The sequence below is a fragment of the Tupaia chinensis genome, unplaced genomic scaffold, assembly GCF_000334495.1.
Source record: "Tupaia chinensis unplaced genomic scaffold, TupChi_1.0 Scaffold000315_1, whole genome shotgun sequence".
Classification (NCBI taxonomy): Eukaryota; Metazoa; Chordata; class Mammalia; order Scandentia; family Tupaiidae; genus Tupaia; species Tupaia belangeri.
The window spans coordinates 3,300,449-3,316,198 of NW_006159808.1; the positions used below are offsets into that span (position 1 = coordinate 3,300,449).

The window sequence follows — 15,750 nt, forward strand, 5'->3', positions numbered from 1 at the left end:
CCGTGGGTCCTTTGTCACGGCCGCCGTCTGCGGGAGGCCGACCCTGCCATCCTCGCTGCGGAGGCTTCGGAACCCCGGTCCGCCGCTGGATGTGAGTGACGTCGCGGGGTCCGGGGCGCGCTGGCTGCGTCTCCCTTCCGTACGCGCCTCCGCAGAGGGGGCCTTGGGGTCTAAGCGGGATGCACCGGCGCCGGTTCTGGCGCGAAGAAGGAGCCCAGCTCGAGAAGTGGGGCGGAGGGCCTGCGAAAGCGCCGCCGGAAGGGCCCCGCGCACTCCCCGACGCGCGAACGCCGGAGGACGCGGTGTGGGCAGGAGGGACGCGGACCCGCGGAGGTCCCGGCCCGCGGTTCTCGGGCGCGCGCTGTGTCGTACGCAGTGTAGGCATTGGTTCCGGGCAGTGGGCACAGCACGAGTTCTCCCCGTAGCTCGCGGTATCGGGGAAGACGCACTTGAAACGCCGCGAATGAAGGCGAACCGCATTTTAGGGCGTGAAGAATGCGGAGGAAAGCCGCAAAGCGGGTGGCCGGGGAGGGCTCCCGCAAAGCTGCTTTCGCCCGAAGCGGGGGAGAGGTGCGACCAGGCGCAGGGACCCGCCCTTCCCAGGCCAGGACGCAGAGCGGACCTGAACGGCACGGAAGCCCGTGGGCCAGCGCGGGGTGAAGGGACCCAAAGCCGGAGACCGAGTCGGGGAGAGCAGGAACGGGCCAGCCGACTTTTGTTCTGAATGGAGTAGAAAGCCACTGGAGAGCCTAGAGCTGTGGAGTGATGGGGTCTGCCATCCCCGAGAGGTCCCTGGGCTGCGCGAACAGACGGGACAGAGGACGGGGAGGAGAGGGGAGCAGCGGGAGGGTGGTGGTAAACGGTGGCTGGTCTGCACGGGAAATTGCGGTGCGTGCTCCACGCACGGCCTTAGATAGGCCAGAGTAGAGTGTGCGACAGGGACGCGTCTTTACCTAGGCTTCTGAGTGACAGGTTACAGTCGCACTTGGCCACTTGATCCTGAAGGGATTTTGGCAAGTCACGTAATTTGAGTCTGCAAGACGGAAATGCTATTTTGAAGGCTCTTGAAGAATAAACGGCAAGCTATGTAATGGGCCTGCTTCCCTGAAAAAGTAGCTGTGTTTTCAGTAGCTGTGTTCTTAGGTAAGGAATGGCGGAGGCCCGCTGTGGCACGGTGGTAAAGGCAGCTGGAGCCCACATGGCCGCCTGTGTGGTTTGAGTCCCAAACTAGCAGCTTGAAAAACACGCTGGGCTGTGTGTGTGAGCCAGAAATCCTGAGAGGAGAAAGACGGGATTGAAGCAAGTACAGAGACTAGCCCAGCATTCCCCAAACTGTTGGAGAGAATACTGGCGCCAGGTAATGTTAACAGGTGTTTCTTGGTCCCTTTGTTAAGTATTTGGAAAATGCTTCTGTAATAATATTCTTTAGAGAAGTTGTAGCTCCGGCATTAAAAGAAGTAGCTCCAGTGTTAGGGGGATCTAAGTTTCGATCCTCATACTAACTAGCTGTGTAAGCTGGACCAAAGTAATTTGAATTCTAGTTTCTTCCTCTGTAATGGACAGAATGACAGCATTCAAAGTAGATGACTCACGTAAAGCACTTAGCCAACACACAAGGAATACCCTGACGAATACTACCTGTCATTGTTGGCATTGTCTGTGAGGACACCCAGTGCGTCTCAGCATATTGAAAGCTCTAAGGAGAGATTTATCTTCACCGATCTAAATGTAAAAAGTCACAGTGGGGCAGTTAGCGTGCAGCACTGACCGTGCAGCACTGACAAGGAATACCCTGACGAATACTACCTGTCATTGTTGGCATTGTCTGTGAGGACACCCAGTGCGTCTCAGCATATTGAAAGCTCTAAGGAGAGATTTATCTTCACCGATCTAAATGTAAAAGTCACAGTGGGGCAGTTAGCGCGCAGCACTGACCGTGCAGCACTGACGGGAGCGCTCAGGGAAATGGGCAGGTTTGTCTGAGCTTTAAGTAGGATTACTGTTAACCTCGCGCCGTCTTCCTAAGTATAACCTCATTCTAAAAGATGTCTTCAACTTACTGTTTCTTTCATTTGTCTGAAAGCTTAGTCATTGCAAAGAAAAAAGAACATGTTTATTTTTGTCCTCTGTGAACCCAGCACATGGGGCAGAATCAGTCTATAGGTAAAACCGAGGTGATGGTTTTAAGTGACTCTTTGGGACCTGGCATGTAACAAATGGCCAAAAAAAAAAAAAGAAGGAAAAGGGTGGTGAAGTCTGCATAGCCCTGGCTTAAAGGCATTCACATTCAGCGGTTTCAGACAGTGACGGTTAGTAATCCCTAGAAGAGACAAGAGGATGTGTGTGAAGATCCTGTTACAGATGCCCCTACCCCCGAAATAAATAAACTTTAAAAAAATGTTCAAACTAGGGACTAGCAGGTGGCTTGGTGGTTAAGGATTCCCATATGGGCAACCGCCGTTTGAATCCTGGGCTTGGTGTTTTGAAAAATCAAGCCGGTGTGTGTCTTGAGTGTCCAAAATCCCGATAGAATAGAGACGGTGTTAAGGCATTGCCCTGCCCCACGGGTTCTTACCAGCCCTCTCTCTGTCTTTCTCTCTGTGTCTCTGGCAAATGCATGTACCTTATGGTAAAATCCTAAAAAAGGAAAAGGATAGCACAGTGAAACCTAAGTATCAACAGTGCTAAAAGTGCTTTTCAGGGGAACCAGTAGGTAGCATGGTGATTAAGGCGCTGGACACTCCCATATGGCTGACCACGGTTTGAGTCTCAGACCGGCTGGCTTGCTTACTCACTTCTCTCTCTCTCTGTGTGTCAAATTAAAAACAAATGAATGAATAAATAAAATTCAATAAATAATTATTTTTTAAAAAGACGGGAAATTGCGGTGCGTGCTCCACGCACGGCCTTAGATAGGCCAGAGTAGAGTGTGCGACAGGGACGCGTCTTTACCTAGGCTTCTGAGTGACAGGTTACAGTCGCACTTGGCCACTTGATCCTGAAGGGATTTTGGCAAGTCACGTAATTTGAGTCTGCAAGACGGAAATGCTATTTTGAAGGCTCTTGAAGAATAAACGGCAAGCTATGTAATGGGCCTGCTTCCCTGAAAAAGTAGCTGTGTTTTCAGTAGCTGTGTTCTTAGGTAAGGAATGGCGGAGGCCCGCTGTGGCACGGTGGTAAAGGCAGCTGGAGCCCACATGGCCGCCTGTGTGGTTTGAGTCCCAAACTAGCAGCTTGAAAAACACGCTGGGCTGTGTGTGTGAGCCAGAAATCCTGAGAGGAGAAAGACGGGATTGAAGCAAGTACAGAGACTAGCCCAGCATTCCCCAAACTGTTGGAGAGAATACTGGCGCCAGGTAATGTTAACAGGTGTTTCTTGGTCCCTTTGTTAAGTATTTGGAAAATGCTTCTGTAATAATATTCTTTAGAGAAGTTGTAGCTCCGGCATTAAAAGAAGTAGCTCCAGTGTTAGGGGGATCTAAGTTTCGATCCTCATACTAACTAGCTGTGTAAGCTGGACCAAAGTAATTTGAATTCTAGTTTCTTCCTCTGTAATGGACAGAATGACAGCATTCAAAGTAGATGACTCACGTAAAGCACTTAGCCAACACACAAGGAATACCCTGACGAATACTACCTGTCATTGTTGGCATTGTCTGTGAGGACACCCAGTGCGTCTCAGCATATTGAAAGCTCTAAGGAGAGATTTATCTTCACCGATCTAAATGTAAAAGTCACAGTGGGGCAGTTAGCGCGCAGCACTGACCGTGCAGCACTGACGGGAGCGCTCAGGGAAATGGGCAGGTTTGTCTGAGCTTTAAGTAGGATTACTGTTAACCTCGCGCCGTCTTCCTAAGTATAACCTCATTCTAAAAGATGTCTTCAACTTACTGTTTCTTTCATTTGTCTGAAAGCTTAGTCATTGCAAAGAAAAAAGAACATGTTTATTTTTGTCCTCTGTGAACCCAGCACATGGGGCAGAATCAGTCTATAGGTAAAACCGAGGTGATGGTTTTAAGTGACTCTTTGGGACCTGGCATGTAACAAATGGCCAAAAAAAAAAAAAGAAGGAAAAGGGTGGTGAAGTCTGCATAGCCCTGGCTTAAAGGCATTCACATTCAGCGGTTTCAGACAGTGACGGTTAGTAATCCCTAGAAGAGACAAGAGGATGTGTGTGAAGATCCTGTTACAGATGCCCCTACCCCCGAAATAAATAAACTTTAAAAAAATGTTCAAACTAGGGACTAGCAGGTGGCTTGGTGGTTAAGGATTCCCATATGGGCAACCGCCGTTTGAATCCTGGGCTTGGTGTTTTGAAAAATCAAGCCGGTGTGTGTCTTGAGTGTCCAAAATCCCGATAGAATAGAGACGGTGTTAAGGCATTGCCCTGCCCCACGGGTTCTTACCAGCCCTCTCTCTGTCTTTCTCTCTGTGTCTCTGGCAAATGCATGTACCTTATGGTAAAATCCTAAAAAAGGAAAAGGATAGCACAGTGAAACCTAAGTATCAACAGTGCTAAAAGTGCTTTTCAGGGGAACCAGTAGGTAGCATGGTGATTAAGGCGCTGGACACTCCCATATGGCTGACCACGGTTTGAGTCTCAGACCGGCTGGCTTGCTTACTCACTTCTCTCTCTCTCTGTGTGTCAAATTAAAAACAAATGAATGAATAAATAAAATTCAATAAATAATTATTTTTTAAAAAGTGCTTTTCAGTTTGTTGCTCTCTATAGGAAAAGTGCTTTTATAATACTGATTTATTGCAGTAGAAATTTTATTTTTTTATTTCCTTTTTGCTACGTGTACAATAAATTCATTCCTTCTGTAAATGTAAGTTATAACTTTTACTTTTTTATTTAGGAGTTTCTGCCGTTTCTTGCCAAAAATGGCGACCAGCGATGCTGTTCTGAAGAGGCTGGAGCAGAAGGGCGCAGAGGCGGATCAGATCATTGAGTATCTCAAGCAGCAGGTTGCTCTACTCAAGGAGAAAGCAAGTAAGAAGGTTTTACGTTTTCTAAGGAGATTCCTAAAATGAATTCATTATTGACGCAGCAAATAAAAAAGTGTTTATGACATAAGTTATTAATTCTGTTGATAACCTGTTTAGATTCCTTTAATATTTTGAGTGTAGTAATACTATTGAATTAGGATGAATTAGACTGGGCATATAGTGAACATATGATGGAGAAAACAGCATTAGTTCAAGACTGCTAAAGGATTAAGATTATAATGTTTAAAATAAATTGGTATAGCACTAGCAGAGAGGGATGAAGAGGATTGGGTTAAATCAAATATGAAATCATGTTTTTCTAACCTTGTATGAATGAGAATGTTTATTTTCATATTACTCTGCTGAGGCATTTTCCAAGATTTTTCATGGAAACGAAGTTTTATTTATAAATTGCTATTATATATACAGAAACGCCAATTTGAATTTCTGCCTTTAGGACTTAGATTGGTTTTGGATTTGTTTATGTACATATATTTTATTTCTCAGTAACCAATAATAATGTCATAGTAGAAATCAGGAAATCTTCTTGTCACTAGTAGAAATAGACACTTCCTCTACATGAAATTGTGGATGACTTATAGAATCCTACATTTACTCTCTAAAAATATTTTCCTTTTTCAATTCTTTTCTTAATTTTGAATACTATTTTAATTATTTTTGATAACGTTTCCGCACATTTTTATTATCTTTCTGAAAATTCTTAATCTTTTCTAACATTCTCACATTAGCAGGATGTTGGAAACACTTTCTTTTTTTCCATTAGTAAGATGAAGAGATTGAAGGAGGTCAGTGCTTCTGTGTGATATAATTTATGTTACAGACTGACTTTTTTTCTTGTATGAGTAGCCACTTCCTAGCATCTTGACTAGCAGTTTAGCTTTGCTAATTATAAAAAAACAAACAAACAAAAAATTCTACTTAATCTTCACCTGTATTGTCTATTATTCTATGTTAGCCTATCCTGGTGGTTCTCAGTCCCATTGCTTCCATTTACAATATTTTGTAAAATTTCTTTTAGTATTCTATAAAGAAAGCACTTCTTAGATAGAGTAACCTACCTGTATACATAATTTCAAAACATGTCAGCCACGTATGTGCTATAAAAGAACTAAAAGACAGTTGTTCATAAATAGTAGACATGCGTGTGTCAGTGAGTAAATACTTCCGCAGGACTGTACTAGCAGAGGTAGTCTGAGAGGGTTCCGTACCACACGATCACATGCAGAATCACCACGAACACAGCAGGCGCACACGGGTGTAGTCGGTCTGCTCCGTGGGCAGCCGAGGTACCGAGGCAGTGCTGACTCCTGATGTGTTACTTGCTTTACTCAGAGTGGTGACTGATTGCTTAGGTAAAGCTCTGAATAAAGCAAAATGCTGTCTACCCTGGTTGTACATGGCACTCAATTCTTAGAAAACTTGGTGTTTATATGTGGAGAACAGTTAGAATCTAAGCTTAATGTAATTATTGACAGGATTTTGACCTCTACAGATCCATAGTGGGCCACTGGAAAGATCTGCAGGAGGTGAGGAATGCCTTCATTTTGCAAGATGTCCAGCACATTGCAGGGAACCTGGCATCTCTGACCCTCCCTAACAAATGCCTGTGGAGACTCCCATTAGCCGCAATAACCAAAAACAGTCCCACATGCCGGGGTCCAGCCTCTGCGGGGGTGGGTTGACTTGACAGAGGCGGCACAGGTGAACAGAAGACAAAGGTCTTAGTGCCTTTTTATGCACGTCCTTTGCCAGACACCCCCCAGAGATTGCTCTCTGAGGAGTGACAACTGCTAGGAATTATCGTGCCTTTTTATTAAAAATGTGTTACATGCAAGTAAATGGAAGAGGGACTACGTGTTTCAATTATCAGCTCATAGAGTTTTAACAATAAGGAACATAGATTTTATTTAGGGTTGGATTAAGGGTGGGTCTAGTGCAATTCCGCAATTGTTCGTTTGATGTAGGTGGGTCTTTATGGAATGCAGTTTTGGAAAAGCGGTTTCGGTAAGCAGAGGTGATTATCAGCTGATGTGGTGCAGCAGCCATTTTGTGTTTACCGGGAATGGTTCTGAGAAAGGAAAATCTCAAGTATAGATATTAGTTTTGATGGATCTTAATAAAGAATAATACTTATACAGTTTTATAGGGTTTTAAAACTTAATTTGAGGAATCTTAATATATTTATCTCTTTTACTTAGTGAGGGCGGGGGTGTCCTAGGCCAATTTTGGCCTAATCTTATTTTATACAAAGAAAAGATCAAGTTTACTTTAAATGTATTTTAAAGGGCCTTCTAAAGGTCAAGATTATTTTTGCCTAGATAGAACTTCAGCCCACCCTCTATTGTGACCATGGAGATAAAGCATTGTAATTAACAGTAGGTGATCAGAGCAAAGGGGAGTGGTTGGGGGACTTCCTGGAAAATTTTATTATATGCTCAGGATGTATAAGAGAGCTATGTAATTTTTTTTATAGTAGTATATTGGGGAGTCAGAGGGGGGTCTCTTCCCAGCAAGGCTACCAGTTTTCTAAAGCAAATAGCAAGCAGCCTTGCTGACATGCTAATTCGACCTAAGTCTTATTCCTAAGTTGGGGGGGGGTACACAACAGCGGCCTTGCCAACGTGCTGCCCAACCTAAGAGGTATAGGTCAAAAGGCTCAGGACAGATCCTGGGCCTGACCGGGTCGGACTCCTCCACCCACAGATTTTCAAAACCCACCCTATTGAGAACCAACATTTTTCTGCCTTTTTCTTCTGAATAGAAAGCATAGGCATGAGAGTGAGTGAGAGAGAGAAAGAGAGAGCACTCTCGCTAGGGTCTCATCTCTGTGATTTCCGTTCAGGACACACATGCCTGCACCCAGCACGTTTCTGGGCTGCACGGGGAACTGGAGCAGCAGCTTGTAGTTCTACAGTCCAGTGTGCCGGGGACTGTGCGATGTAGTCTGCGCCTGTTATTTTGTTTTAAGTTTACTAATGTTTTTCTTTTTTCCTATAAAAGAAACAGAGAGAAAGAGAAATAGGAAGAGAGGCACCTCAGTGTTTTCATGCCGCGGTCCATCCCCAGCCAGCCCAGCCTGTGCAGGGAGATTCAGGATGTCAGCAGAGACTTAACAGAGACCTTGGTGTGGATCCTGTTTCATTACTGTCATCCTACCATCTGTCTCCATGGTTTTTTAGAGAGAGATTTGCTGTAGGGCAGATATGCTTGCCAGAGAGAGAGAGAGAAAGTGAGAAATGACCCCCAGAGGGATGGCCACACCGCAGTTCCTTCTCCTCCATTCTCCTTTCAGGATTTTGGGCACACACACATGCACATGCACCTAGCATGAGTTTTAAGCACCTGTTCCTGGATTCTTACTATGGTCAACCCCATGGGAGTCTATCTGCTAGTCCTAACTTACAGTTTTAATATATCGAATACTTAACCTAACCTCTCTTAACATTTCATTTATTATTGACACTTTTGTGCCAGATTCTTTTTTTTTTTTTAAGAGGTTTTTGCTGTAGGGCACATGCGTTCCTCAGAAAGGCAGAGAAAGACAGAGACAGGAAGTGAGAAATCACCCCCCAGGGGGATGGCCACACTGTGATCCCTTCTCCTCCATTCTCCTCTCAGGATCTTGGGCATGCACACAAACACATGTGCCCAGCGTGAATTTAAGTCACTGGGCCCGGGACTCAAACTGTGGTCGACCACATGGGAGTCCAGCGACATAGCCATTACCCCAACTGCTGGTCCCTGTGCCAGAATCTTAAATGGCCATTGCCCTTTATTATAGCTATGATGATAACAAGGTAATAATTAGATTTTAGTGAACATCTTTATAGAAGATAAAAAGATTCATAAACACAACCTTGTCTGTTCCACTGCTATTTCGAGATGTTTCTCTGTTTCCCTCTTTCTCTCTCTTAAATATTACATTATTTAAGTAAATGTTAACTGGTGTAAAGGAGGTGCCTGCAGTTGTATCTGCTATCCTCTTTCAAATAGCATTCATCAAGAAACCTTTGGAAAGAAACGTGTTTTAATTAGATATTTTTGATGCTAGTTTTGCAGGCAACTTTGAGAGAAGAGAAGAAACTTCGAGTGGAAAATGCTAAATTGAAGAAAGAAATTGAAGAACTGAAACAAGAGTTGATTCAGGCAGAGATTCAGAATGGAGGTGATTAAATATAGACATGATAGGTGGTTTTGACTTAGACTTATAATTACAGCCCTCAGTATTTATAGTTATGCTTGTCCACTTGACATCCCTACTGTGCGTTCCTCCTGCTCTGCATGAGAAAGTGGAGACTTAGGAAAGGCACGTGGTCCTGCCCAAGGTTACACGGGCAGAGCTGAGCTCACCGCCTGAGCAGTGTTGCTCGACGTCACTCCTCCCTGTTGCGCACTTTCCATTAGCCAGCGTAACCGTGAGGCGTCTCCAGTAGGTTCTCCTGAGAGCAAGCAGTGTGCCAGCTGCTGCACGGGCACTGGGTACTTTATCCCTGCAAACTGTACACACACTTGTTTTACACGAGGAAGTGAAAGCTTACAGATCCAAAATGACCTGCCTGCAGTTAATCAGGTCGGCACTGCTTATCATTTTAGCTATTATAAGTAAAGTGAAAAGTGCTGGGCTGACAGTGTGTCACACTAGTAAAACATGGCACTCTGTAAGGCAGTACCACATGGGAAGGTTCCCAGTTCAAATGTGGAGACTTCCCTGAAATTCCAGGCATGCACCGGTGTGATTCAGGGCTGTGTCAGGGCCGCGATGAATTGCAGCATCATGACCCTCTTGGGGGTGCTCTCTGGCTGTCACTCATCCACAGAGGAAATAAGGAAATTAACAAGAAATAATATAAAATAAAATGGTAAACCAAATGAGTGGTTTGAGTTAAAATGGTGAATTCTATCTAATGGTGAAACATAAAACAGGAGCTGACATTACTAAAAGATGCAGCACCCTACAGGAAACCTAAAACAACAGCGGTCAAAAAGTCTCTCTTGAGATTATATTTTGTGGTGTTTACTAGGGTATGTGAATTGTTTTTAACATCTTAAATCACTGCTGAAAGACTTCCCTTTGCTTGTTTAAAAAGTTGTTTTTGATGTAGAATTACAGTCAGTTAATGCTGTCTCTATTAAATTCTAATATAGAGATGACTAATACTAAAATACCTTCCTAGTCGATTATCTAAAACCTCAGTAAAGAGTCGCCATCTTGCCAAACCATGAGAGCCTACTCTACTGTAGAAACAGTCTTAGAATTCTGCCGTGGACGCAGAACTTGTCTGGGCACAAACCCTCATTCTCCCACTTGCTCTGTGTGCTGCTGTTTCTTCGGTGCAGTTCAGTCACCATCTGTGAAGCGGGGACATGAATAGAACTTATTATGGTATTTAGGACAGTTATATGAGATCATTTTTATAAGCACTTTAAAAAGTTCTTATAACACAGTAAGTTCATAGTAAATGTGAGCTGTTACTGTTAGCTGCAGTTCTTCAACTTAGTAATTAGTGAATAAATGGGAATCACATCTTTATTCTTTAGTTAAAATATACTTAGTTTTTTGGCAGCCTTTTTATGGCAAAGACAACAGATACTTGTTCATATACAGTGAATTTTTCAGAGTTCGTATTTATAGCTCACAATTCTGTATTTTTTTTTAGTCTTTATTTGTTGGCTTAATATAAACGATATTATCTATTTCCTTTTCTTTGTCAGTGAAGCAAATACCATTCCCATCTGGTACTCCACTGCAAGACAATTCTATAGCTTCGGAAAACGTACCATGTGCACCAATAACAACCATCTCTTCTGGTACCAAAGAACAGATAAAAGGAGGAGGAGAAGAAAAAAAGATGAAAGAGAAAGTGGAAAAGAAAGGTATTTTTAACTTTTGTGCTTACTTGACTCTTGACTGGCTTGTCAGATAATATCAGTATTTTTGATGATAATAATCACATCAAAAAAATTCAAAAGTTTATGAACTAGAGTAAAATTAGGGACAGTATGATATTGGAACATAGAAGCTGGGTCCTAAAGGCTATGTGAATGCTGATCAAGTCGGCAGGATGTAGGATGGCATTTTAGGCACAAAGACCAGCATAAGTAAAGACAGAAAATAGACTAAGTGTAGGAGCCAGTACACAATTTGGTATGATTGAATTTTGGCTTATATTTGGGGCATAGTTTCAGAAAAGTCACAGGTAGGAAGTTAGCTTAGGACCAGTTGTGAAAAAAGAAAAGGACATTACTAGCCAAAGCAGAATGTATGAACTAAGGCATGGGGGTGTTAAGGTTTCAGAAACCCATAAGACCTGGAGTAGGAAATCGTATCACTTCACTTAGGCAACCACACTTGACATCCGACATTCAGTCTTAACCTGTCCCTCTCTTCAATATTCATATCTGATTAAGCAGCGAATCTGTAATTCCTGTCACCACAGCATCTCTGGAACCCAGCTCTGCTCTTCTAGTATGTGGGTGCTATCTTAGTGCCTATTTTGGGATCTTTTATCTGCTTACTGTGAAAGCCTCATATCTTCTCATTTATCCTTTACCTTGCTGCTAAGGTGTCCCCTCCCCCCCAGAGAGCTTTGCTCTAGGGTGTGTGTACTCCACAACGAGAGACACATGCACCTGATGTGAGTTTTAAGCCTCTGGGTCGGGACCTTGAACTACAGTTGACTATGTAAGAGTCCAGCCTAGTAGTCCATAACTGTTAGGCCATCGGCTGGTCTCCAGAGTGAGTTTTAAGCACCAGGACTTGGGACTCGAACTGTGGTTGACTACATGGGAGTCCAGCAACGTAACCATTGTTCCATCTGCTAGTCCCTAATGCTTAGTCCCTAAACTTTTTTTTTTTTTTGGAGAGGTTTTTGCTATAGGGCACGTGCGCTTGCCAGACAGACAGAGAGAGACAGAGAGATAGTGAGAAATCACCCCCCAGGGGGGATGGCCACGCTGCAATCCCTTCTCCATTCTTCTCTCGGGATCTTGGGAATGCACGCAAACGCACCAGGCGTGAGTTTTAAGCCCCCAGGTCCGGGACTCGAACCGTGGTCAACTACGTGGGAGTCCAGCGACATAGCCATTACGCCAACTGCTGGTCCCCTAAACTTTTTTAAAATTTAAATCTGTCTTTTTAGGTTGTACTCTTGCATACCTTTTTACTCTTCATTTCCCTAGATGTGTCTTAAGAAACGCTTGTGTAATTCATTTGCACCCCTCCCATTACATTTACTCATTTACATTTGTTTATTGACAGTATAAATGGCTGAGGGGTTTTTTGAACTAACTTAAGCCACTTCGGCATCTACAGTAGCAGTTTCCAGTTCCTTCTGGTAAACTTCAGTAGTGGCTGCTGTTTAGAAGAAGGTAGGGCCTGTGTATCCTTTCCTGTGCACTCCACCACTGTATTAGATTTTATAAGAAGTAAACAAAAGAGTCATATAGCCTGTTCTTACAGATTTGGCGAAGTCCATACTCTGTTCTTTTTGGAAGATGGACTGTTACTCTAACTGCATGGTTAATAAACCTTTGAGTCAAATGAGGCAACACAGTCATCCTTTGAAGGAAGGAGGGGAACACAAGAAAACTGACCTCTAGTCTAGAACACTTAGGACAGTGGGACTTTCTTTTTTTTTTTTTTTTGGAGAGATTTTCACTGTAAGGCGCGTGCGCTCGCCAGACAGACAGAGAGAGACATAGAGACAGAAAGCGAGAAATCACCCCCCAGGGGGGATGGTCACGCCGCAGTCCCTTCTCCTCCATTCTCCTCTCGGGATCTTGGGCACGCACGCACACGCGCCCGGCGTGAGTTTTAAGCCACCGGGTCCGGGACACGAACCGCGGTCGACTACGTGGGAGTCCAGCGACATAGCCATTACGCTAACTGCTGGTTCCCAGGACAGTGGGACTTTCTGTGGTGCCGAAGATGTGCTATGTCTGTGTGGTCCATGTTGGTGTCAGTGGTCACGTGTGCCTGCTGAGCATTCGAAATGTGGCTGGTGCGATGGAAGAGCTGATTGTAGTTCTGTTTTAAATTTGAATGTAAATAGCTGTATGTGGCTGGCTGTCACCTTGTTGGACAGCGCCGGTTACAGAGGGCTGTTGCGTGGGTGCTTGGCCACTGGGATGAGCAGATTCAGATACTCTGCTCACGCAAGAGCTGCTCTGCACGTGCCTGGTCTTTCTAGACCACTGTTGGTGTGAGCACCGGTCAGTGGTCAAAGAAACATTTTTAAAACTAAAACTATGTATGAACACAGATGTACTGCTCTACTCTAAATGTATGTAGTGTTCACGCAAAGATACCATTTTTGTTTTTCCTAGTATTTTTGTATATATATTTCTCTGTCATTTGAGTTTTTACTATTAAAAAACTTTGCCAATCTGTTATGAAAAATTATTTCAAAGTTTGTTAATGAAATAAAAATTTCATTAATTGTCCAGGATTTTACGCTATCTCATTTGTGAATTACCTTTAAATAAATAAATTGTGAATGTCTTTTATGCAGTCGTCAAATAGATGAAAAGATTATGAGTGGGATTATATTTCTGTCATTTAGTTATGGATCGTAGTGTTATTTTTATTTAAATTTTATTTTTTATTATTATTTTCCAGTTCGATCAGAGAGAAACAGAGAGAGAGAAAGTGAGGAAGCAAGCCACCAAGTCCGAAACTCGAACTACAGTCGACTGTGTGTTTTTAACCATCATGCTACCTGCCAACCCAATCATAGTGTTCTTTCTATAAAGGATTTCTCACTCCCCAAAGAGTTTCAGGGAAAGGCGGGCTTTTTCTATAAACGGCATATAGTAGTTAAGTCAGGGTTTTGAAGTTGCAAGAACTCACCTCTGCTGTGTTTAGAACTACTCATAGACGATGTATAAGTGAGTGGACATGGTTGTGTTCAGTGACACTTCCTGTACAAAACCAGGTGGCAGGCTGGCTTTGGCACATGAGCCATGCTTTGCCAGCCTCTTCTCTCTGCCTCTGACTAGGAGCAGAGACATGTACAGTAAGGATCAAGATGTTATGACTGTTTCCTTTGTTGTTAAGTTAGAATAGGAGATAAATATTCATTTTTTTCCCTTTAAGCTCATCAATGTGGATAGCATGGGTTTTTGTAGTGTATTTTTGTTTTACTTCTGATGCTTGTCTTATTACGTACTTTCAGGAGAGAAGAAGGAGAAAAAACAGCCATCGGTAGCGGCAAGTGCTGACTCTAAGCCAGTAGACGTTTCCCGACTAGACCTTCGAATTGGTTGCATCGTTACTGCCAGAAAACACCCTGATGCAGATTCTTTATATGTAGAAGAAGTCGACGTTGGGGAACCAGCCCCTAGAACAGTTGTCAGTGGCCTGGTGAATCATGTTCCTCTTGAGCAGGTAATTTGTACAATTAAAATTATTGGTACAGGGGCCACCAGGTGGCATAGTGGTTAAGCTGCTGGACTCTCATACAGCTGACTATGGTTTGAGTCCCACCTCAGTGGCTTGAAAGTCATGCCAGGTACATGTATGCACATACCCACAATCCCAGGAGGAAAATGAAGGAGAAAGGATTGTCATGTGGCCATCTCCCCTGGGGGGTGATTTCTCACTGCCCTCTCACTGTCTCTCTGTCTCTCCCTGGCGAACACACATGCCCTGTGGCAGAAACCTTAAAAATAAAATCATTTGCGTATACACGTCACTTTCATTCCATTTTTCTTGATGTTGCTTCATTGCAGTTTTACATCAGGCAACCATAAGGTAAGAGCCAATATCAGTTAATTCAATTGGTGATATGAGTGTGGTTAATCCCGCAAAAATGGTGCATAAAACCACCAAAAACCTGCAAAAGATCTATAAATTATGATAAAATTCATGAGGATAAAAAAAGTCCTATTTTTCTCTATTTTAAAAATGCTTTTAGTTTTGTATTTTATATTAAAAAACAACGTATACATTTTAAAAATAGTTAAGTAACAGCAAAGTACAAAACATGCAATTTTGGGGACCAGCAAATTGCATAATGGTTACATTGCTGGAGTCCCATACAGTCAACTGCTGTTCGAGTCCCAGACCTGGTGGCATAAAACTCATGCCTGGTGCATGTGCTTGCCTGCCCAGTATTCCAAGAGGTGAATGGAGAAGGGATTACAGCGTGACTATCCCCCAGGGGGTGATTTCTTGCTTTCTGTCTTTCTGGTGAGCACACATATCCAATAGCAAAAAACTCTCAAAACAAAAAAAAGCCATGCAAATAATAAGTAAAGGAATACTATTCAGAATTGCAAGTGCAGGCTCCATGATCCTCTCATCTCTTTGTTTCTGATGTGTGAAAATATCTTTTGGATTATAGAGAATTAAAAGTTATTCTCATGCTTTTAGGATGGTGCTTTCTAGGTTTATTTAACAGTGATTTTTAGAAATCAAGGAATGATAAAATTTCTTGATGGGACAGTGGTGAAAATGATGATGGATAAATTTGTTCCACTTGCTGTTTTATTAACGATGATCTACAATTCTATTGAACGGTATTACCCCACTCATGAGTGGTGCTTAGGAATATAACGCAACACCTGCACAGTGGTGGTCGGTACTCACCTCTGGTCTGAAGGCTGGCTGCCCTGAATCTCGATACTGGTCAGTGTTCTTGATACCGTTCAAGGTGGGGTTTAGACAGTCTGAGGCTCTGAGCTTTTAGTGCTGTATACATGCTCAAGGTCATAAATCATCAACTGTTGAGCCCTGGAAAG

General features: G+C 43.3%; 1 protein-coding gene across 2 annotated transcripts in view; it reads left to right on the top strand.

Moving 5' to 3' along the window:
• Window positions 1-6: 6 nt before the first annotated feature.
• AIMP1 (aminoacyl tRNA synthetase complex interacting multifunctional protein 1) overlaps window positions 7-15,750 on the top strand; it is a 23,208-nt gene continuing 7,464 nt past the window's right edge. The window contains exons 1-5 of one of the 2 annotated variants that reach the window (XM_006151169.2): window positions 7-91; window positions 4,860-4,993; window positions 9,062-9,175; window positions 10,723-10,884; window positions 14,184-14,395. In XM_006151169.2, the coding sequence (XP_006151231.1) occupies window positions 90-91; window positions 4,860-4,993; window positions 9,062-9,175; window positions 10,723-10,884; window positions 14,184-14,395 (624 nt within the window). In that variant the 5' untranslated portion in view covers window positions 7-89. Of the gene's footprint in view, window positions 92-3,221; window positions 3,357-4,859; window positions 4,994-9,061; window positions 9,176-10,722; window positions 10,885-14,183; window positions 14,396-15,750 lie in introns of those variants that run through there. The other variant, XM_014588875.2, reaches the window with a different exon arrangement.